This window comes from Epinephelus moara, chromosome 10 (genome assembly GCF_006386435.1).
Source record: "Epinephelus moara isolate mb chromosome 10, YSFRI_EMoa_1.0, whole genome shotgun sequence".
Taxonomy (NCBI): Eukaryota; Metazoa; Chordata; class Actinopteri; order Perciformes; family Serranidae; genus Epinephelus; species Epinephelus moara.
This window is the reverse complement of record NC_065515.1, coordinates 29,987,782-30,011,476: the sequence shown is the minus strand read 5'-3', so window position 1 is coordinate 30,011,476 and position 23,695 is coordinate 29,987,782. Positions and strand designations below refer to the sequence as shown.

The window sequence follows — 23,695 nt, the reverse complement described above, 5'->3', positions numbered from 1 at the left end:
GGGTGTTTATTAATGGCACAACATCAACAACGACTCCTTGATTTAACTTTAGAGTTGGTGTAGAAGGACTTGCAGTGCAGAGTTGTGAGTGGATAACAGCAATTCTCAGTAGACTGTAGCATGACTGAGTCATAATAGATTTAAGAAATACGCACTCTGGAGGCAGCAGCAGTTACATAAAAACAGAATATAGTCCCTGGTTGGTGGTTGCTTTTTTAAAACAGATTGTAGGGACAAATAATAAGCACATGGCTTCAGTACATTCAGACTGTGACGTAGAAAATATAATTTCTGTGTGGAGATTTCACTTAAGTCTCCATTACAGCCCTAAATGTACATTATTTATTCATTGTTGTTTTGTTAGTAGTCTTTAAGCTGATGGACTTGACAGTAATATAAAAGTCACTGAGACTGTTTTAATTATAAATCGCACTTATTCCAGTTTCACTGCTTTCTAAATTTGACATTTTTTGTTCTTCACAGTTTCATTTTTGTGTGCATGACAGTACTTTTTTTGATTTTTATTTTGAATTATTTTTCCTTGGTTTGATTTGCTTTCTGTTTTGTTTTGTTTTGTTTTTTGCCTTTTGTTTGTTCGTCTGTTTATTTGTCCTTTTGGCTTGTCAGAAGACGATGCTTATGTAGACAAACTGCCCACCTTTGAGAGACACTTTGATTCGTTTGCAGGTACAGTACAGATCCACTCAAAGAGAGGAACAGGGGTCGGGTTTGGGGGGGAGTGCTCTTGTGTCATTTTTCAGTCTGTTTGATGTTCTTTACCCAGAGTGCACTTGACATAGAAGGGTAAAGGTCCATCACTGAGTGTTTTTGTGCTTTCTCAATGAATGTCAGTCAAAGTGTTTAGGTATTGGGACAGCGAGACACTTGGGGTCTTTTTTCCCACGTTCTGGCTCAGTTTCAGAAAGCCTGTTTTTGCATTAAACACATTTCAAATTATTAGATATATAAAAAGACCATCTACGTGTCATTATCCTAATACCTACACATTTGACTAGTCTACTTCAGGGTCTGCTAACAGATGTAGGGACATACCACACGTTCATTTTATTCTTTTCAAATGTGGCAGCTTTTTTTTTTGTTTAGTGAAAACATAATTTTTGCTGTTTTGTTGTTTTGCTTTGTGGACTCATACCTTTCCACACATTTGCCAAGCATTTAATAGGTATGATAGTCTGTATCTCTCTGTCTCTCCTATCTGTATATCCCTCACTCTCTTGTATCTCTTGTTACCCACAGACAAAATTTACCAGAAAAAATGAAAACTGTGGTGACATAAAAAAAAAGCTGCATCTATTGCATAACTTTTTTTTTTTTTTACGAATAAGTTTGAGTGTCTTCCCCTTTGCCCATCTGCCCGCTCGTGAGACTTTTCTCTCTGTTTTATGACTGTGCACCAAGTGCTGTCTCGCCATGTCACCATGGCAACCTTGTGTCTCTTCTCTTGGCGACACATTGTGTGCGTGCAGAGTGCAGTGCAGTCCCTCCCAGATACCTTTACTCTCAGTCTGCACCACAAGAGTGTGTTTGAGTGTTTGTGTGTTCAATGAGCATGTCTGAAGAGCTCCTTATCTGTGGGCCCTTGAGATCCATATTGTCTGTCTTTCTCTCTCACTCTCTCACACACGCACTCAAACACACACGCACTCTCACACATGCTGTCAGATCAGAGCTGCTGCTCACAGAGTCGTTTGAAGTCTGGCATGAGAATTAGGCCGAATTAGACAGGCAGCAGCTGTTTGGTATTCATGTCATCCTCTCTCTACCGCTGGAGTAGCACGACACAGCCTCAAGTTCAACCAATCTCCACCTGGCCCCAAAGCCTGGGTCTACTCCCACACTCGACCCCTGACGCCCACCTGTCACACCTGTCACTCTCAAGCCATAGAAACACAAACCCCAAAACCCGCCCTTCCCATCTGAACACCTGCCCTTTTGTTCTCTTCTCGAAGCACCATGCTGCTCTCATCGTTCCATCACCCAACAACTCTGCTAGTGCACTCACTCAACAACACACCTTCACTGCTGGGATCCTACGTCAAGACAATAGTATGGACTTGAACGAGCCCAAACTGCTCTGCTCTGTGTCACACTGAAACACTGACATGAGTTAAAGCTAATATTTGACATTGGGAGAATCATATTTTTGCTGCTTTTTTGTCATTAGTGAAATAGTTCACAACACAATCCATGGAGAGGCTTGTTCTCGTCAAACTGGAGCTGCATCCCAGTTCAGGGGCCAGATCCTCCAAAGTTTGAATTCATAGACTCATAAAAAGCTTGTCTCTTTTGAGAGGCTCATCAAAATACATCTGATGAATCAGGCCTTCTTTTGCCCAAAGTTTAAGGACAGATCCGGTGTATTTTTTGCAACCTGTAATATCCTGTAATCCTCCTGTTTCACTTGTGTCCCCAGAGCAAAGTATCTTCTTCGTGTGACAAACAAAAGGGGCCATGTTGATCACTGTTTAGTTATTCAGTGCATACTGGGGCAATCACTATAAACTCATAAGGTCATCAACTTGGTACACTGCTGTGTACCAGGACGGTCTGGACGCACATGACATGCGTCGCAACCACTAGGCCACCAGGACACCCCACTTGGTCCTTTTTTATGCCAGTTGTCCATCATGTATTGAAGTGAAAGTTGCCAGCGTGCACTCCTAACTCAGGAACTAGCTGAGCTGATCACTGGTACTTGAATATTGTCAGCTGTTTGAAGTATAGCTCAAACAATACGGGACATTTTAGGCCAATGTTTGTAGATATTTGAGTGTGTAAATCTGATAATAATGACCTGGCTGATTTTATGAATGAACACATAGAAGGCATGTTTGATAAAGATCCTTTTTTGCAGTCGGAAAAATTGCTACAGCGCTTTGATGAACATACTTTGTAATGGAGACACTATTTATATAGTACCTGAAATATATCTTTGGCATATCCAGTTAACCAGGACCGTCTGTGAGGAAAGACTGTCTTCACCTTCATAGTCTGTGCTCCTTGGAGGATCCAACCCCTGAAATTGGGACGCAGCATTTCTCTCCCTGTGCACCACAATCTTGCTCCTTCTCCCTGCTCTCTCGGTATCATGGCTGCCCCCTGCAGGGTGTCTTCTACTTCCATTTGTTTCATAATTTGAAAAGTGGAGGCCTGGAGGAAAATGTGAGCACAGTAAGACGCCGAGAGGAAAGCCTAAAATAGATAAATGCGATATGAACAATCTGCCACTGATGGAGACAGTAGTGCCAGTTTAGTGCTACCTAAATTGCCACGAATTAGAGTATCAGCTGGTGTGGAGTTCCCATTTTATTTATCGCACAATAGAGAAAACATTGGCTGCTGCCCCTGAAACTGGCAACCACCGCACTGTCTCTCCTGGCAGCCTCAACTTCCTCTCTCCTGTATTCCATATTGAGTCCTTCCACTGCCGGCATCCAGCAGCACACACCTGGCCCCCGCTCCACCTGGCTCCTGCCTCTCCTCACGCACGCAAGCACCCACAAAAAAAACACCACCCATGTTGTCACATGCTCTGTCTCGCCTTGTGTCTCTTCGTCCCCCCACCCTTGGCCTCCACCTCCACGTTTCACCCCACTGTGACGTGTGATAGACCTGCCATGTGAGACTCACGCTACTGTCCTTCTCTCCTTCCCTCCTCTCACCTCTCCTCACCCACCTCCCTCCCTTTCATTCCTCTTCCTCCTCCCTCCTCCTCGTCCCTTTCTCCCGACCCCACCTCCCCTCCTCCCTCCACCCCTCAACCCCACACAGAGAATGACCAGCCATCCCTTGTATGGTTTGACAGAGGGAAGTTTTATTTAACCTTTGAAGGTAAGTTCTCTCTGCACCAGGGTAGCGCGCACACACTCTATTGTGAGGCTCATTTGTGCAAGCTTTGTCCCCTTCCCCTGCCCTGCCCCCTTCTTTCCTCCCTCCCTCTCCTCTCCATCACCCTAACCCACGCCATGCTAACTCCTGTCTGAGCCCCCCCCCTCTCATATGCTGTCTTGTCATATCTTTCTCTACATTCTCTTCCTGACATTGTTCATTCTGATTTCGTCTGCGCTGACCGCCTTCCATTCCCCGAAGAATCATCGTTCTTCGTGTACTTTACTAATCTCTTTGTCGTCACTTTTGTCCTTTTGGTCGTTTGGTTTTTGGTTTGATCTTCAGGCTCTCTGATCTTCTTTGATCTTGTCAGAATAACTCAGCTTTAACAGCATGTCTAGAATAAGCATGCACGTCTTTCTCAGCCTCTCTCTGTGTCTGCCTCTGCCTTTCCCTTCTCATCTATCTGTGCTCATTCAATTAAAAGCAGATGTCAGTGTGCAAAACTTCATTAATTTGAGGGAGATATTTGAGGTAATTGTGTTTGATGCTACAATTTCACAGTCAAAGAGCAGAGAGAAATGGGTATCCTTGTCACACATAACCCTGCTGTTTTCATGCCACCTTACTAACAACGATATTTGTCCTCATTTCAAATTGTTTTTAGGTTTCATCTCATCCCAGCAGTATGCACACAATGTGCTCTTCATTTCATCCACACACTGTTGGTTAGGAAGAGTGTAGAGTCCTGGTTTGGAAGTTGGAACATGTATCTATTATTAATGTGTTTGACCTCTGTTATCTGTTATGTATTTTAAACTGGGTTAAAGCTACAATACATTGATGTTTCATGTAGTCCTGTCTTAAGCTTTAACACACCAGAAAGGGATAGTTAATGGCAACAAATTCAGCTCATTGGATTATCAAGTATGGACATCGTCTGAGTGTGTGTGTTGCCCTATTCAGACTATTTTACCGTGTGTATTTATACGTGTGTGTGTTGCCTCCAGGCTGCTCCAGAGGACCCAGTCCTCTCACCATGGGGGCTCAGGACACTCTTCCTGTGGCCGCTGCATTCACAGAGACGGTCAACGCCTTCTTTAAAGGAGCTGACCCCAGCAAGTAGGTCAACAAACAGCTTCACACATTCACAACATGTCCTGACATTACTTATGACAGTGGGATTCCCCGACCAGTTTTCATGGCTTTTTTTCCCCATGTGTTGCTGATATAAAGTGTGTGTTCATTCAGTTTAGACAGCAGTACTTAAAGGATAACGCTGGAGCTAGTAATGCTTAAATTAATCACCTTCTTATTTAACATTTCTAAGAAGTCTTTAAACAGTCACATATACAAGTACATTTTAGTGTACTGTGCATTTAAGTGTTTTTAATATATATATATATGTCAATGATTATAACTTCTGAAGCATCTGTAACTGCTGTATATAAAGGATTGATAACACAGTATGACATAGCTGTAATCATATTTAACAATATATGTATGATTATACGCATGAACAAATCATGTGTGTATTGAAAGTTGTTATTTACAGTTTATATACATGTACACATCATTCACAGGGAGGTTTAACACTGTTAATAGTATATTACAATAATAATTATGTATTTTTTATGTTCATTATTATTAATTCTATTCATTTATTTTCAATTTTTAACACTTTGAAGCTCCATGTATGTTTTCTGACGCCTAAAACCTTCATAAACAGTTTTCTTGGTTATCAGGGAGAGTGAGGAAGACATATTGTTTACAAATTACAAATTGTATTGTCAAACATCTGTTTATACACCAGTTACAAATGCTTGTTGATGTTGATTAATGCATTAATAAGCACAGAAAAATTAAATTAAAGTGTGGTGAAAACCATGTACCTCTCGTACATGCTACTGTAAATAGAGGGTTTAAAGTGTTCCCACTTTTAAAGCAAACAAATGAAAAAAATCAGTGCGGTTGTACTTGGTAACGTACTCCTTTATCATAGTGAATATGGGCTGTATAATGTGTGTCTCCATTCCCATCTCTGCAGTGCAGCCTCATGTCAGGCAGACCTCACTGAGCATGCTCAGTTTTTTCTGTTTAAACTGCTTTGAGGTGGGTTGAGGAGCAAAGAGGAATAAACTAATAGGTTTGAATTATTGAGTTAGGCCTTTTTAATATTAACTAGGGTTGTGTGAATCGTGATCTACAAAGTGTTGAATACATAAAGCTGTGATTCAGGCTCATGGGCACAAACTTTTATGAAGATATTGCAGTATGTGAAACAAATTTGGGTTTACAACAGTCCCATCGGATGCTTATCAAGATGTCTACTCTGCTCTGTCTCTAACCCACTCCTTGCCTTCCTCTTCCTCTCAGGTGTGTTGTGAAGATCATAGGTGAGATGGTTTTGTCGTTTCCGGCGGGAATCACGCGGCACTTTGCCAATAACCCGTCCCCTGCCGTGCTAACCTTCAGCATAACCAACTACAGCCGACTGGAGCATGTGCTGCCTAACCCCCAGCTCCTCTGCTGGTAATGACGTCGCTGTGAACTCACCACCTCACTCTCAGAAACATAAAATAAATGCACTGTTTTTCACTGGAGGCAGTGAAGAAGTGAAAAGATTACTGCATCCTCCTCACATGCGTAGTTAGAGTCTCAATGCTTTACTGGGCAGCTTGGAAATTCCTCCTCATTTTTTATGTGTTATGAGTGTTTATGATTTAACCAAACTTCATCAAAACCAAATCAAACACTCACTGTGCCTTATAATTTGTTTTAATAACATTAATGTCACATAAAGAGAATGTAAGATAAAAGCTAAACAGCATGTGGCATCATATGATCAAAAGAAGTCACTTTGTGTAAGTATGTGTAAATCAAACTCTTTATCAACTATATTTGTTTCCAATTCATTGTTCATAATAATCATTTTAATAATATTTGTGTCCACACAACATATCCTACTAACTTGAATCATACACAAGGAAAACTTGATGTGTTTGTGTGTAAATTAAAAGGAAGAAAGAACATAAAATGGCATAGAAACGAAGTAAAACTTACAGCAAACATACATAATTTGTTGCTTTTCAAAACCAAAAACTAGCAAAGCTTTAGATGTACTTGTGCACGTATTTCTGTATTTTTAATAAAGATGTAAATGGGTAAAACTATCTGAGAAATGGCTCATAAAACATTCAGTATCCCATATAGCTCTCCCAGTTTGGTTTGTTAAGTGCTGACCAGAGAGTATGAGTAAACTTCAGTGTGATCATCTCTGACACTAACGCTGACTTCATACTGAGTCATTATGAGGTCACCCTTTCAGAGGTCAGCTTTTCTTTGTTTGTTTTTTTATCGTCCTTGGTTTAAATAAGTTAGTTCATGATTGCATCTGTTGTAAAATACCTAATAAATACCTATAAAGGCTCATTTGAATGTTAACAAGCTATAATAAATTAATTAACACTAGATGTTTATTGCCTCGGCTGAATAATTATTGCTGTCACTAAATTATGATTCAGCACTAATTTAAATTCATAGAATATCACCCTTTTACAGTAATGCAGGGTAACCTCTGCAAGAAGTCAATCAAATGTTGTCTTCGTAAACATGCATACTTTAACAAGTGTAAAGCATGCCCCCTAGTGGCATATTGTTAAAATTAAAAATGCTGACCACAGCCCGTCAAACTCATGCTGTGAAAGTCAATGTTGCCAAATTCGTTAAAGCCAAAATAAGTTTGTTTTTCTTGTCAAACATTCCTCATTGCACTCTTAATTTTTATTTCGACGTGCTTCCCCCATCAGCGACACCACCACACAAGCCAAGGCCAATGCCAAGGACTTCTGGGTGAACATGCCAAACCTGATATCCCATTTAAAGAAGGTGGCAGAGCAGAAGCCACAAGCAACATACTACAATGTGGACATGCTCAAGTATCAGGTGAATTTGCCCCCTCCTCCTCAAGAGTTATGACTTGACTTCACTACGCTGAGAGCTACACAACAGCTTTGGCTATTAGTTATTTATTTTATTTCTTTTTTTTTTTTTGCTTATCTGTGTGCAGGTATCGGCCGAGGGGCTCCAGTCGATTCCTCTGAATCTAGCGGTGAGCTGGAGATGTGAGCCCACCAGCACTGACCTGAGGATAGACTACAAATACAACGGGGAGGCCATGACGACGCCGATGGCCCTCAACAACGTCCAGTTCCTCGTCCCTGTCGACGGAGGGGTTTCAAAACTACAGGCTGTCTTACCTCCTGCTGCATGGTACAGTCTCCACTTTGTTATAACTCACAAATTTGTACATAGTATCTGCAAAAAATGTTTTTACTTTAAGATGGTTGGACTTTGACTTGTAATTGGTCACATCAGGAGCTTCCTAAATGGATTGTCTGTCCTCATGAATTTGACAGGAATGCTGAGCAGCAAAGAATCCTGTGGAAGATTCCTGATATCTCACAGAAATCTGAAAACGGAGGTACGTACAGTAAAATAAAAGTAACACATATCGCTTAGTAATATTCAAAATAGACTTGTGATGAATTCTGTTTATTGTATTGTGTTGAAATCTTATAATATTAGAAGCATAATCCTGGCTTTAAAATCATCTGATAGTACCTCCAGGGCTGGGATTGACATTTCTTTGTATCTATATCATCTATATCTCAGATTGTATCAGCCTGGAAGAGATTGAGTCACATTTCAGAGTTTGCCCTGTGTGTTCAAACATGACAGAATTAGTAATTGTTCTCATAAATGTACTGCTGTTGTTATATCAAAAACTGGAAAAGAGACGACCATAGATTGGAGAAATGAGGTGGAAAGAGACCGAGGTTAAAAAGAAAAGTCCGTACAGCCTACAGACATTCTTCTGATCCTACAGGCATTAAACACTGAACTAGGACCTGCACGAGGAGCCATAGATGCAATAAAGCAGGTTATGGAAAAAAAGCGTATAGCACATGATGCCCTTCAGAAAGAGATGGGTGCTTGTCAGCTTTGCTTGATGTAAACAGCGCCCTCTTCTGTCTACAAATTGTTTCACAATTACTTGAGCAAACCTCTTGATTTGCTGTTTTATGACTGTTTTTTCAGCATGACGTCTCACTGCGCTGTGGCTTTGTGTGTGTGTGTTGAATGTTTCAAATCGGTATCTGGTATAACAGCTACAGTGGAATATGTACACACGTTTTCAACTGATAAAGCCCAGTTTTATTTGTGCAATCTGACGTCATCTGATGTACTTTAAATTGTCAGTTGCCTGTTTCATATATTACAAAGCAGAGAGCCTCCAGGGCTCACCTGGTCTCCAGGACACGGACAGTAAACTACATTATGGACTTATGTTTAAGATAGAAAACGTAACCAGGCTCAAATATGATCAGTTTAGCCTGGCTTCTTTTCAGCAAGGATGATTTTTAAATGTAATACTCTACATCTGTATCTCTCGTATGATTTGTAATTTTCTTCTCAAATGGTTTTCATTCTGTGTTTTCTTGGAGTCTTTATCTAGCACATATTTTGACATTGAACAGGCTTTGATACAAAAGCCTGTTCCAGCAATGAGAGATTAAATATAGCAACGTCTGTCGTCATCCAGAGCTGCTATGTTCATCTTTCATACTGTTAAATCAGAGCCAACATTTAGTTTCCAAAGCTGTTTTCACTGGGATCTTTGAACTTGATTCCCTTGTGCACGTCACTGTCCATGAAGTCATTCCTCGTGGCTGACAGATGTCTTTCTAATTTTGCTGTCTTCCCTCAGGTGTGGGATCGTTGTTAGCACGCTTTCAGCTAACAGAAGGTCCCAGTAAACCGGCCCCACTGGCGGTGCAGTTCACCAGTGAGGGCAGCACCCTGTCGGGCTGTGACATTGAACTGGCTGGGCCAGGATACCGCTTCTCTCTCATCAAGAAGAGGTTTGCCGCAGGTCAGTTAAGCATTTTATGAACAACATATTAAAACCAAACACAAATGATCACAGCAACTAGCATTATCTCATCCAGTAGATCAAACCTTCATAAACCTTGTTTGACTCATTATTGTTTGATGTTAAATACCAATATAAGATGAGGGATATTTATTTATTTATTTATTTATACTTTAAAATGCTTTGTGTAGGGGTAAATTATACATTATTTTTTATTTTGTTAGGAGAGGTATCTTTTAGTTTATTCCAACTAGTTAGAGGTCAGTCAACTGACTGATATAACTCACATAATATTGTATTTTGTTTTACAAATAATAAACTAAGTCCAGCCACTTTTCTTATGTTATACTTGCAAAAAATGTTTCTGTGCTACAGATTGTGTGTATGGCTCAAATTATCTTTCTATACATTAGGTTAATTGTCATTACCTCCATTATTATGTAGAAATGCAGCTTGTGGTTACTGTAGTAACTGTCTCTGAGATTAAAGGTGGAGTCTGTGATCCTGGAGGAAGATCAGTGATATTTGAACCCAACATATAAACAAATACACCCTCCCATCAGTGCTCCTTCAGAAACTCTGGTAGTATCTCCAATGTTATTTATCTTTTATTACTACCATGGTGTAGCTCCATTTCTCATAGAAGAGGACATGGAAGACGGAAAGTAGCTGTCATAGTGTTGTGTAGCTTGATCCTAACCATTTTGGATTCCATTTACGGAGCCAGGGCTGTGTATAAACACCAGAATTTTATCTCAGCACACACAGAGTAGTCAGCTAGCAGAGTGTAAGGTGGAATTTATACTTCTGTGTCGAATCTATGCCTCACCCTTTGCCGGAGCCTGACGTGCACCTCCTCAGAAATGTAACTACGCGTTGTAGCAACGTAAACCTCCTGCCTATTTTTCTAAGATGAAAACCATTTCCTTCAGTGGAACCTAAGCTTTTATTTACTTGAATTTCACAGATGAAAAATAAATAAATTGTGAAGACATTAAAGCCTACACAAAAATAGCATTTTAAGTCTTGTGTGTGATTTATCCCTCAGGGATTTATACGTCAGGATTTATCCAGACTTCATGTGAGCAGAGGAAATTTGTGCTCGTCACTATGCTAATTTATACAATGTAAAATGCCATGGGCTTGTGATATAAACATTAGCATGTTGTATTTGTTTGGAAAACCGAATTTTGTAATATTACGTAATGTTGCTGTTGTCCGTGGCTTCATATGAGTAGGGGAAAAGTCCGTTAGCCGCTAGGCTAATTTATAGAATGTAAAATGCCATAGGCTTGTGCTAAAAACAATAGCATGTTGTATTTGTTTGGAAAACCGAATTTTGTAATATTATGTAATGTTGCTGTTGTCCCTGGCTTCATATGAGTAGGGGAAAAGTCCGTTAGCCGCTAGGCTAATTTATAGAATGTAAAATGCCATAGGCTTGTGCTAAAAACAATAGCATGTTGTATTTGTTTGGAAAACCGAATTCTGTAATATTACGTAATGTTGCTGATGTCCCTGGCTTCATATGAGTAGGGGAAAAGTCCGCTAGCCGCTAGGCTAATTTATACAATGTAAAATGCCATAGGCTTGTGCTAAATACATTAGCATGTTGTATTTGTGGGGAAAATGTGTCCAGCAACAGTCAAGTGTTTGTCTGTGAATGCTGTGAGTTATAGTGAAGCCGATTTGTGTACTTGTCTTTGAAATTGTCTCTATTCAGCCCATGTTTAAAGTGTCTTTTAGGTGTGTTTTGAATCAACTATACTTTACAGCACTTGACAGAAACCTTGCCACCAACAAGTGTTTTGGAAGTGTAACTGCAGAGTGACACAGACACGCCATAGCACAAGTATAAATGCTCATAACTGCATAGGCCACGTGCGTAGGCTACAACGTAGGGTCTGCCGCACAAGTATAAATCCCCTTTAAGGAGATATTCGCCAGATTAGTTAAAAAGTTTACTGGATTATCGCAGACTCCACCTTCAATAGTACATCTATAGAAGATCCATAAATGACTGAAGCATAACCTAAATGTTTCATCGTTGTTTTTCAGGAAAATACCTGGCCGACAATTAACCCATGCTACTGAGAACAGCACTGTTGTAACAAAACAATCGCAGTGGACTGAGGTTGACATCGAGGACAGAGGACGAACCGACACCAGACGACAGACTTTCCGTAAACCTTTTCTGAACCCACACGACAGGTCCGCAGCCTACCCAGCAGTATTGTATAACTTGCATATAGCATCGTGGAAACTGTTTTAGGTCATGTAATTATCGTATTTGTATTCATTTCATGACATCTGTATTGCTGCAGTTAGACACCTGGGTTCTTCCTCCCTCTGAAGTCTGTGCCTCTGTCTCCATCCTCCTCTGGTCAATGTGTGGTGGTGTTGTTTTAAAGTTTCACTGCAGCTGCCTGACAGAAGACATGGACAGAAAGAGTTTGGGCCAGATTTGAACTCTTGGCGACGAGCTGTTTGTTGTCTAGAGTCCAGGAAGATTTGGCTGTAAAAACACCCATGAATAAGATCCTTGCAGTCAGACATTCACCTCAACCTCCTGACAAAGTCTGATTTCCCAAAGTTAGACTAGTTTAAGTTGAAGCACTATACACGATTACCAGACAAAGAAATCAGCTGCATAAAAAATCCTTCTGTCACAGTCTGAGCGCAAAGCCTGAGACAGCTGTCCTCACTGTCTTGCACTGACGGCAGCCATTTGCGCGTTTTGCCAGCAGGTAAACGCATTTACTGATGCATTTTGACTCATGTTGTCACAAGCAGTTAAATAAAAGATGTTTCTAGTCGGTGCTTGAAACGCAGGATCAAGTATCTACAAAAAACTAACCAGATTTTCATGCATCACCTACTGGTACTACAGGGTCACACGACTTTGAATCACATCCTTTTTAATATAAATGCACTGATCAGTCAATCAAACTGTTAATTTTGTTTCTCTGGAAGATACAGACGCGGAGAAGTTTTTAGCTAGTTAGGCAGCTGCAATGATAAATCAGTTTATTGGTTGCAAAATAAGAAAAATCTGTTTCCCGTCAGAACAAAAGAAGTGTACAAAGTGTCATTTTAAATCAATAATATATATCTTAAAGGGCGTTTGGTGTTTTCCTCGTATTGTCAGATAGCCTTTTCTGTTGTTCCCAGGACAGCAGTGATAGACTCCAGAGTACATGACAGCATTCTATTTTTATTTATTGATGACAATGATTTTGTTGTATAAAACGTGATTCTGTATACGAATAGAATTTGAATGGTATCACGCAACTCAGAACCCTTAAAGGTATAAATATTTGAACTCTCTTTTTTTGTTATCTGTGTAGTTGGGTAACCTGTGTACAGTATGAGGTATAATTTTTGAATTTATTTCAGATATAATTTTTTAACTCGAGTGCAACAGAAGATTTGAGCTATATATGGGTGAGGGGGGGTAATTTAAAGAAAAAAGATAAATATCTTCCTGGATGCTGTGTTATGCTTCGTGAAAGCAGTGTTAATGTAGAGTTAGTTATACCATGGGCAAGGTCCACACTTCAAAGAGTTAGTTTGACATTTTGGGAGATCTGTCTGTTCAACACGAGGCTGGAGCCAGGAGACAGTTAGCATAGTATAAAGACTGGTAGCAGCTAGTCTGATTTTAACAAGATATAAAATGTTTAATTTCTGACTTTGAAGATTTCTTAACATTTCCTGCAGCGCCACCATCCGGTCAAATATTACTTGTCCAATACATTTATGATCACCTGCAAAACTAAATGCTTCTCCATCAGGCTCAGCTTACTTACGTTTGCAAATGTTAGCATGCTAACACGCTAATCTAAGATGGTGGACATGGTAAATATTATACCTGCTAAACTTTAGCATCGTTAGCAGTAGCATTTAGTTTGAGCCAGGCTAACAGTGTGTGTCCAGTCTGTTATGCTAAGCTAAGCTAACCGTCTCATAGCTCCAGCTAAACATTCGATATTCGCATCACGAAATCGTGTCTGCGTCCAAACTTCCCAAACTGTCAAACGTTTCCTTTTAATAAGGTCAAGACAAAAGCAATCAGTTTTTCTCAACAGCAGTGATGACGTTTGGTGACTGTGGTACCACCACTGGAACAGGATTTGTTTACTGGGACCAGCTTATTTTTTGTTTTTTTGTTGTTTTTTTAATTCAGACCTCATCAGAAAACATTCTTATATTAATCCAGCATTCTCAGTTCCCACATTCAGCTATTTCCTTAACTTGGACCACATGTCTGAACTGCTTTCTGACCTATTTCCATTCACCTCAGTGGTACCTAAACTCCCTGATTATATCATGACCACATCCCCTGATCATCCAACCAGCGCTTGAATCCATGGCTTTATTTTGCATAATCGTAATGGTCTCTGTGAGATGACATGAGTTGAATGAGGTTGTGGAGCGAGGTTAAGTTGACCAAAATGCTTCTTCTTTTTTTTTTTTTTTTGTATTTTATGTGTGTGTACCCCGGACAGTCAGTCCTCTGTTAAGGAGAATAAGCTGAATATTTTTAAAACGGATAAAAATGAAAAAATATTATATTGTTTAATGTGTAATAAACACTGTGCTGATGATGTTGAACTTCCTGAATGCTCTGACACTCGACATGAAGAACAAAAAGTGTGTGTGAAGCGTAGCCGAAGATCTCCGTACTGTACTGTGTGTCGGCATTCTGCTAAATGCAACCAATCAGAATCCTTTCAGAGCCGTCGTAGAACCATGTTAGGCTGAATGTAGGACAAGCAGGTTATTAGCAACATGTCAATACTCCTATTAAATGATAGCGTACTTTTAATTGGACATAGTTTTAACATGGTTATTGGCTAATAAAAAGATCAGATTTGAGCTGTGCAGTTCAAATAAAAGACTTGTTTTTAACAGATTTATTTCTGTGCAGACTCCATGTGGATTACTCTGAGGTTGCATTTATTTTATCAATGCAAGGTGATGATGATTGGTGCCATTTAGCTCCCACATTAGTTTGGTAACATTTTGCTTTCAGTCATGTTAGTCCTTTATCTAGTTTGATCAACATGGCTGACAGGAAGCTGTAACCTTCTACGTGAATCTTGAAGCTCCAGCGCAACAGTCACTACAGCATTATCTACAGAGGCCCACCACAAACATCCCCCATCATGTATCTGTTTTAAATCACCACTACACTAAGCTTAAATGTCTTTCTGTTTGGAAGTCATGTTGCAGTACAAAACTCACTCTCAGTCTGTTTGCTGCATCATCCAGTTTGAAAGAAAAAAAACAAAACAAAAGGAACAAAACTTTTCCAGATCTTCATCTCTGTGCTGAATTTGTCCTGCAGTAATTCATTATTGCAGTAAAAGGTGGGGCATCTATGATGATAGGTAGTGCTGCATTGATGTGTTGTGCTGAGTGTCAGTTACCTGTATTAATGTTGAGAAGAGAGCAGGGAGTGTGTTTATGTGTGCTATAAGCCAGAATGCTTTTTGGTTCTGTACCGTTAACCTCAAACACATGTGCAAGCTGTTTGTACAGTACATAACAACGCTAAGATGAACTGAGAAACTTAGTTTGCTTCTTTCCAAAACCAATAAAAGTTATAACTGGAAGTTTCTGTTTATGGTTTTCTTTGTATTATTTAGTCTTTCTCATAATATGCCAAGAAGTAGTTGTATTATATATTTCTTAGGCAGTTGCAGCGTGGATCCATGTTGGACTGTCAGTGGTCCATTAATGTGATCAAGACTGAAATATCTTGTGAATTGGATTGTCGTGATATTCATGGTCCCCAGAGGATGAATGTTAGTGACTGATGTGATCCACTGGATTTCATCTAGTACCACCAAGTCAAATTTTTAACTTTGTAAAATATCGGGCAAAATCAGCACCAACGTTTTTACAGATATTCAGTTTTTAAAGCGATGTAGGCTATCACAACAACTCTGATGATCTGGCGCCAGCATGAGTTAAGGTGTTGTGTCAACAACTGTTTGATGGATTCCCATAAAATTGCAAAGTACATCAATGTATCAGTCACCTCAGGATGAATTCTTATTTGTCCTATTCTTTGGATTCTGACCAAATACCTGCAAAACTGGGTGGCACGGTGATGCAGTGGTTAGCACCTTACAGCAAGAGGGTTCTTATTTCGAACCTGGGGTGGCAGGTTTGGTTCCTGAGGTGCTTGTTCTCCCCATGACAGCGTGGATTTTCTCCGGATGCTCCGGCTTCCTCCCACAATCCAAAGACATGCAGGTTAATTGGTGACTCTAAACTGGCCGTAGTTGTGAATGTGAGCGTGAATGGTTGTCTGTCTATGTCAGCCCTGGGATACTCCACCCCGCCTCTCGCTGTGTCAGCGTAGAGCCTATGCCTACGGGATTTATACTTCTGCGTTGAATCGACGCCGTATCTACAGTGTAGGCTTTCCGTCAATGTAAAGTCTTCACCATACCTTATGCCGTAGCCTGACTTGCATCTCCCCAAAAAAGGTAACTACACGTTGTAGCTACACAGATTTCATTTCTATTCTTGTCAGCTGAAACCACAGATAAGAAACAATAGATTGTGAAGACAATAAAGCCTCCACAAAATAGCATTTTAAGTCTTGTGTGTTGGCTTCATAAGAGCAAAGGAAATATCTGCTTGTTGCTAGGCTAATTTATACAATGTAAAATGCCGTAGGCTTGTGCTAATAACGTTAGCATCTTAGATTTTTGAGGGGAGAAAGAGATGGGAACTGGGGACGTTCATGGATGGCACAGGTCTGTCATGTTGATGTCGTGATGATCTTATTGACGCTAGGTTTGCGCTAGTATTGTTCAGTAGTGGTCAGGACTGTAGTTTTAAGAAACATGCTAGAGTGTAAGCCCCATGCAAGAACATTTATTTGACAAAAAGAGCAAAATGATAGAATACAGCTCAAGTTTCCTCTAAATACAATAAAGCAGAGATGGAAATTGTACAAACCTTCAACCCTGTGGATTCTGGCTACACACAGGACACAAGCCCAGGCTGAGACATCTGTCCTCGCTGAGTGGGAAGTGATACAGTCCCTGAGTGATTTTACCTGAACTTACTTAGCTTCCTCATTCATAGGTCCATTTATATTATAATAAAATATATTTTTTAAATTTGCACATATCTTCCAGCTCGGGTTCAGAAACATGCTCACAGATGTGGTCCACATTCACATCAAAGTAATAACCAAAACAAATATCAAAAGCAATTAGGAAAACTGTAGAGCTTTATTGTACATACAATACATTGATCATATCAGGGTTTTGATTCAGATTTGGTTACTACGAAGGCGAGACGGGAGAGAGCAGAGTCCTTTTGGAGGGAGAAGAAGAGAGAAGGGGGGTTGGTCTCAGCAGAGGAAGGTGAGGTCGCTCTTCCTGCAGCCCACCTGGCAGCACACGGTGGTCAGTATGTTGTTGATATCCCGTCTGGTCAGCTCGGAGCCCGGGTTGCTGCTGCTCAGGCTCTCCAAACTGTTCTGCTCCCCTGTGGGCAAACCTGGAGCAACAAATCACATCAAATGCTAAAGAAACACTCATAACTTAAAATACATTGATCTAATTCAGTCCAGTAACAAGTTTCACACACTTTAACTCTTTTCAAAATAACTTGTTTGACATTTTTCTCCAACAGAATGATGGATGACCAACTGTTTTCAGATCAGTCTTGTGTAAATGAGGTTTATGTGCCCATTAAAAAAGGAAACTCTAAATGACTGCGCAGATTAACTCGGTGCTATTTGTCTTCTACAGTGTCACTTTTCTCTTTCTAATCAGCACAACTGATAGGCTAACTGGGTTTGTTTGTATGTGACAGCAAGAGAGAGAGGCGGCTGCCCGGGGAACAGACCGCCGCAGCATTTAATCATGATATGTGGGATCCTGAAGCCCTAATAAGGTAAAACAGCAGACAGTGTCTCTGTGCTGGGGCACCTGTCTGCCTGCACACCCACTGCACTGCAGCCACTGAATTAATAGTGCACAGCAGTGGTTCTCAAATAGTGTGCTGTGATGCAAATCCAGACGTGCCGTGGGATTTTGTGACAACCGTACATTATTATTGCGATATTTAGCTGGGGCTATACAAAAAGTTATAAATGGATTTTTACTTGACTGTGTAAAAAGTCAAAAATGTAGTTTAATTCAATAAACCTTCACTGGGAAGCTATTTGTCACCGTTCACACATGGGAATGATAAGTGTGTGGCACATCACATTATCTTACATTATTTCCCATTTAAATGGATGTGTTATTGGTGCTCTGATGTGATTTTGTAAAGTTTAAAATGAATTCTTGAATAATTTTGTCCAATATTTCACAAGTAATAGTTGGTTGTCAATTGTTATTTGATATTAGTAAATAAAAACAAACCTTTATGTCATGATAAGAGTGATAACACACCTTATGAAAGCTATTGTGCACAGATATAAATATAGGTGTGCCTTGAGATTTTGGCTTGTCCTTTGGTGTACCATGGGCACAAAAAGTTTGAAAACCACTGGTGTACAGTATATTCCAGTGTGTACACAGAATCAGTAGAAAGCTGACGGTCAAGTTCAGAAACAATATGCAACTTTGCAGAAGTACTCTGCAGTTAAGTGGGTTTAAATTTTGATGCCTGAGTCAGTGAAAGTAACACCAAAATATAAATGGCACTGAAAAAAAAGGAGTTTTAGTCAGATAAATAAGATGAGATTTTATAAAGGGCAACTTTTGCAGAAAACCTGAAGAAATGAATAAACACGAGGATACAAACTGCAGGATTCTTTTTTTTTTTTTTTAAATCTGCAAAATAAGCAGGGACATCCCACACTATCTTCATGTCTTCCTCACCCTTACCAGACTCAGTTGTAGAGTAGTTAAACCCTTAACAAGTAGCAGTAGTAGATCCCATGTTTGTTCACATCAGCAGAACTGTAATTTAGAATCAAGTTGAGAACCCAAAGTTTAGGCAACAACTGGTTATGTCAGGCTGAATTTTGAGGAAATATTTCACAAAATAACGTTTAATAAAGAGCTAAAATAAGCTGATACAGAACATGTACATGAGACACGTACAGTGTGGAATAAGATCATTTAACAACCATATAGCTACTCAATGTTAAGAGGTTTTTATTCAGGAAGTCTCATTTAGATTCAGATATCTTTTGTGAGAGGAAAAGCATATAAAACAGATAGTAATAAATAAAAAGTACAAACTAGCAGAAGCGCTGAGGTACATCTACCTTAAAGGTTTGAAGGATAAATTCACAGTTTTACAAGTTTGTCTCAAAACAAGTCAGGATTCATATGTGCATTTAACCAGTACGTTTTTCTTGCCATCATCATTTCTCCTGCTCACACTGATCCAATGTAAGTGATGGGGGACAAAATGCACAATCTTAGTTTTGTGCAAAATATATTCCAGAAGTTCCAGTTTTTTTAGTGTGTAATTCCCTCTATGTGTCTCCCTGTGGAGCTGCAGCGGAGGGACAGTAGTAATGTATCAGTTTGATTGGTCTAACTCAGGCAGCTGAAGCCTCATATTTACTTCAGGATTTTGTTCCCCATCACTTACACTGAAAACAGACCTCTAAATGGTCAGTATGAACAGGAGCCATGATTACAGCTAGCAAAATGTGGGCTCTTGTGTATTGTTTTAGGACAGACTTGAAACAGTAAGCTAAATCTACACAGTGAAAGAAAATTTTTATTTTTTATTCTGCATTATGCAAGAAACTGTCTATAAGTTTCATCCTGAATCCAGGAGAAAAAAGGTACCTAAAAATACCACTGATCACCATGTCTGTGACAGATTTAAGAATAAAAGAAGTCGTCTCACCGTCCATGTCTGACTCACTGAGGAATCTCCTCCAACGAGAGCCTCCGCAGGTGTAAACGACAGCCCGCAGGAACTCTCGACCGCACAGCTTCACCGCCTTCACCTCTGCTCTCACCTGGACCACACACACCACTGCACACAACAGCAGAGGCAGAACCCCCAGAGCACGCATGCTGGATACCTGAGGTTTATGTCTTTGTTCCTGAAACTACTTCAGCTGCTCTCTTTTCTGTTGTCTTGTCTGTCCTGTCTTCTGTCTTGATCCACTGCTTGCATCTCCCTGTGTTATATACCATCCACCTTTCAGTTCATCAGTGCTGAGTATCTCTCCACTTCCTCTCTTTAGCCCATCCCAATCACACACACACACACACACACACACACACACAGTCCTCACTCTGTCAGTCAAGTCATTTTATGTTTCCGGTCATCACCACCATCACCATTTTTAGCCATCTAAGAGAGAGTGATGACCATCAACCTTTTACAACCTTCAGCTGACACTCGCATCATCCTCCTCTGTGATAATGTGATTTGAGGCTGTGATTGCACTGACCTTCGCTGCACCACATGCTTAATTAAGTGATGCAAAGTGATTCCCAAACAGATGTTTCGTCTGTTTACCACACTCTGCTGGCCCGTTTGTCTTTGTCTTTACGAGCAGGTTGGGCCATACGAGAGGAAAAGAGTCAATGTTGACAGTCCCATCATGCAGGTCATTACGGTGCTGCTGATGGTGCGATGTGATACTCAGCGTGTCATTTCAGTCCCATCATTAACGGTGGAGGTCCCACTTAGGATGTCAATGAAATTATATTATGTGTAGTTGGATGTGCTGTGTGGTTGGCCCTATGGGAGCAGAAAACAAAAATATAAAAATAGAATGGACCAAATTTACTTCTACATCAGAGGTATTTTGTTGTTTTTCTTTTTCTTAAGCCTAGCCTAACCAAACCTCACTAAGAACTACTTATTCTGAGACTTGCTGTTGTTTCATGTTGGTGACATTATCAGTCAGAGAGAGACTGGGGAAACCTCTGTCAACAATATGGCACAGAGTCAGTAAACATCATGTTCCTCTAATGCTACATGTACAACCACCATATAAATACAAGATAAGATTAAAGGTCCAGTGTGCAGGATGTATGCGGATATATCAGCAGAAATTACTATAGTAAGTAAGTATGTTATCTTCTTTGAATATCACCTGAAAATAAGAATCATTGTGCTTTTGTTACTTTAGAATTAACATTTAGATCTACATACAGAGTGGGTGCTTGTCTATGGAGATCAGAATGTTGTAATAATGATGATAATAATAATACATTTTATTCAAAGGCACCTTTCAGGGCACTCAAGGTCACCTTACAGAACAAGTAACAGACAGTTAAATTTAAGAGGGGTAAAAGACACATCAAACATCAACACAGTAAAAATCTGACATCTGCAGCAGAGCAATGGCAATTAAATGGAATAGGCTTGTTTAAAAAGGTCGGTTTTCAGGTGGGTTTTGAAAATGGATAATGTTATAAAAGTGAGGACGGAAAGGTTTGGTGGAAAGGTAGAGCTGAGTGTCGTCTGCGTAACAGTGGAAATGGATATTGTATTTAGGGAATATATGACCAAGAGGAAGGAGATTGATGATAAACTGGATGGGACCGAGGACAGAGCCTTGGGGAACACCTGAGGAGAGGGGAGATGGTTGCATGTACCACCATGTTTCTACAGTAGCCCAGAACAGACAAATCAAAAACTGGCTCTGGATAGGGCCATTGGCATTTTTGTGGTGGCCACTGAAGTTAGCAGCCCCTCTGCAACAAGAAGGTCTTTTGAAACTGCTTTATTCAGTGTTTTACCAGTTTTAACCCTTTCACGCATAGTGGTCACTACAGGGGACAGGTACGTAAAAGTCATTTTCTTGTCTATGCATGGGTTTTGATGCTATAGTTGCATAAAAGCCACTGCTACGGACCCTAGTGCATCTTACCATACACTGCCACCCACTGGCCAGGTGTTGTAAGTGCAACACAAATCTCTGAAAACCAAGATGGCCGATGGAACGCAAAAAATGTTGTGCAGCTTAGGCATTTATCACCAGTCCTACTATAATATGAGACCATGCAGGTAAATAAAATGTGTTAACATCAGGTAACATCTAAGAAGTTATACGGCTGTTAAGATTTCCAAGCACTGATTTCATGTAATTAATCATTTGTCCACCAAACTGGACATCATGTATCGCTAGCTATATTTTATATCTGCAGTGACTGTTTGGGCTGTAAATGAATTGATTTGTGTTATTAGAATGTAACTTGCAGTTTTTAACAATAACAATATTTTTGACAAGGTTTTTGTGGAAAACGTGCATTGAGAAAATATATATAGTTTAACGAGGAGGTGTATGTGGGAGCTGAGGAGTCAAGAGGAAGGAGCTGACTGATGGAGGGGGTACAAGAGGGAGGTGTAGAAAGAGAGATGGGAGAGGCTGAGGAGTCACAAGCAAGGTTCAGTGCTTTTGCACAGGCACTGAACAGTAGTGGTTTTAACAGCATTAAAAATATATTTTTTATAGCACATAAAACATCAATTTTCTTATTTATATTTATATATAGTTCAAAAAGTGAACCTTGAGTTCGGGTTGTTTTGTCAGACTAAATGATCTTATTTAGTTCAGGTGAGGTTATCATGCAGTATCAGCAGACGCAGGTTTATTAATTTAGCCTGACAGTGCCTGTTTGATGCTGCTCTGGCTCCTGTTTTCTTTATGGTATCTTGGCAAAACCACAAAGAGAGTCCAACCAGTGCTTTTTAATGTTTCATCAAATACTTCCGTTTTCCACTGATTGATGGAGATATAACAGCATTTCTGTTTCACCACCTTCCTCATGTGCCTGGAGCTGATGAGCATTGATGGCTGTAATCAGAGCTACAACTTATTTTGTCCTTATGACCTCAATTTTGTCTGACCACCCTGATTACTGACTCATAGGAGAGGCAAAGAGGATTCCCTTAAATGACCCTTAATGACCCTAAATGCCATTTGGAGCAACCAACTGAAAACAAGTGCTTCTGTTATATTAAATAAATAAATAACATCTAACTGACTTTGTTTGTTTGTGCTGTGTGTTGAGCCAAATCAGTGGTAACTGACTTGAATTCAAACAAGATCAGTGTTGGTGCAGTTTAACAGAGACATGACAGAAATGTGGCACAAACATTAGCAGCAGCTGCAGTGAACCAGAAAAGGTTTCCTCCCATCACTTTGGGAAGTTGTTAGCTTTTATCAAATTACAAAGCGGCTTCATGTTTTCAATGTCCCACCATAATGTCACGCCTGAATTTGAGAATTTAACTGACACTAAAACATGAAGGTCAGGGATTGTAAGTAAGGGCTATTTTTACATCAATGAATATCACAGAAGGTTATGTTTCATTGTACACAGGTTTAATGGCAATAGAGTTGAATTAAAATCCAATGTACGGGAGTAGAGAAGACTGATTTGGACTTTTTATGCTCACCTCTCAGACTACATAAAGGCCAGCAATAACCATGTTCGGGGGGGTCGGTAGCGTGGTGGATAGTGCCGGCGCCCCATGTACAGAGCCACTGCCTTGCTGCAGCGGCCGCAGGCTCAAATCCAGCTCGCGGCCCCTTGCTGCATGTCAGTCCCCACGCTCTCTGTCTCCCCATTTCACCTTCTGTCCTGTCAATAAAGGCAAAAAGCCAATCAAAATAATCTTTAAAAAAAAAAAGAACTACCCAAAACAAAATCAAAGGATCCTACATTAAATTGATAACAAGTATCTGCTAATAGCATTACACTGTTACCTTCTCCAGACATAGAATAAAAGGTTGCCAGATGGTGTCAAATAAGTTCACCTGCTCATTTCTAATATATCTGATCCTCTCCACCTCAAGAGTACTGACAACATCATCAAGCCACATATTCACATAAGGGATGTTTTTACCCCTCGACAACATCAGCAAGCATTTCTTAGCTGACATAAGGGAATAGTTGATAAGTCGTCTTTGAGCTGATGTGAAGTTGGTAAATGTCTCTG

At 40.1% G+C, this 23,695-nt stretch overlaps 2 protein-coding genes across 7 annotated transcripts in view; one reads left to right on the top strand and one right to left on the bottom strand.

The window, feature by feature from the left end:
• sgip1a (SH3GL interacting endocytic adaptor 1a) overlaps positions 1 to 15,396 on the top strand; it is an 87,330-nt gene extending 71,934 nt beyond the window's left edge. For 3 of the 6 annotated variants that reach the window (XM_050056036.1, XM_050056034.1, XM_050056033.1), the window contains 8 exons: positions 3,793 to 3,852; positions 4,860 to 4,971; positions 6,226 to 6,381; positions 7,659 to 7,794; positions 7,919 to 8,121; positions 8,268 to 8,332; positions 9,620 to 9,784; positions 11,843 to 15,396. In XM_050056036.1, coding sequence (XP_049911993.1) covers positions 3,793 to 3,852; positions 4,860 to 4,971; positions 6,226 to 6,381; positions 7,659 to 7,794; positions 7,919 to 8,121; positions 8,268 to 8,332; positions 9,620 to 9,784; positions 11,843 to 11,865 — 920 coding nt within the window. In that variant the 3' untranslated portion in view covers positions 11,866 to 15,396. Of the gene's footprint in view, positions 1 to 627; positions 688 to 3,792; positions 3,853 to 4,859; positions 4,972 to 6,225; positions 6,382 to 7,658; positions 7,795 to 7,918; positions 8,122 to 8,267; positions 8,333 to 9,619; positions 9,785 to 11,842 lie in introns of all 6 variants that reach the window. The other 3 variants (XM_050056031.1, XM_050056032.1, XM_050056035.1) reach the window with 2 other exon arrangements.
• A 1,266-nt stretch (positions 15,397 to 16,662) lies between these two features.
• insl5a (insulin-like 5a) lies at positions 16,663 to 19,917 on the bottom strand. The gene is made up of 2 exons (XM_050055070.1): positions 19,634 to 19,917; positions 16,663 to 17,311 (listed from the first exon to the last, which is right to left on the bottom strand). The coding sequence occupies exons 1-2, from the start codon at positions 19,803 to 19,805 to the stop codon at positions 17,163 to 17,165; spliced, it is 321 nt and encodes a 106-aa protein (XP_049911027.1). The 5' UTR covers positions 19,806 to 19,917; the 3' UTR covers positions 16,663 to 17,162.
• Between the last annotated feature and the right edge of the window lie 3,778 nt (positions 19,918 to 23,695).

Bases quoted from the DNA above. Each gene is read 5' to 3' on its own strand.
- insl5a (XM_050055070.1), bottom strand. From the start codon at position 19,805: ATGCGTGCTCTGGGGGTTCTGCCTCTGCTGTTGTGTGCAGTGGTGTGT. The intron at 17,312-19,633 runs GTGAGACGACTT...TTGTTGCTCCAG, and splicing joins CAGTGAGTCAGACATGGACG to GTTTGCCCACAGGGGAGCAG.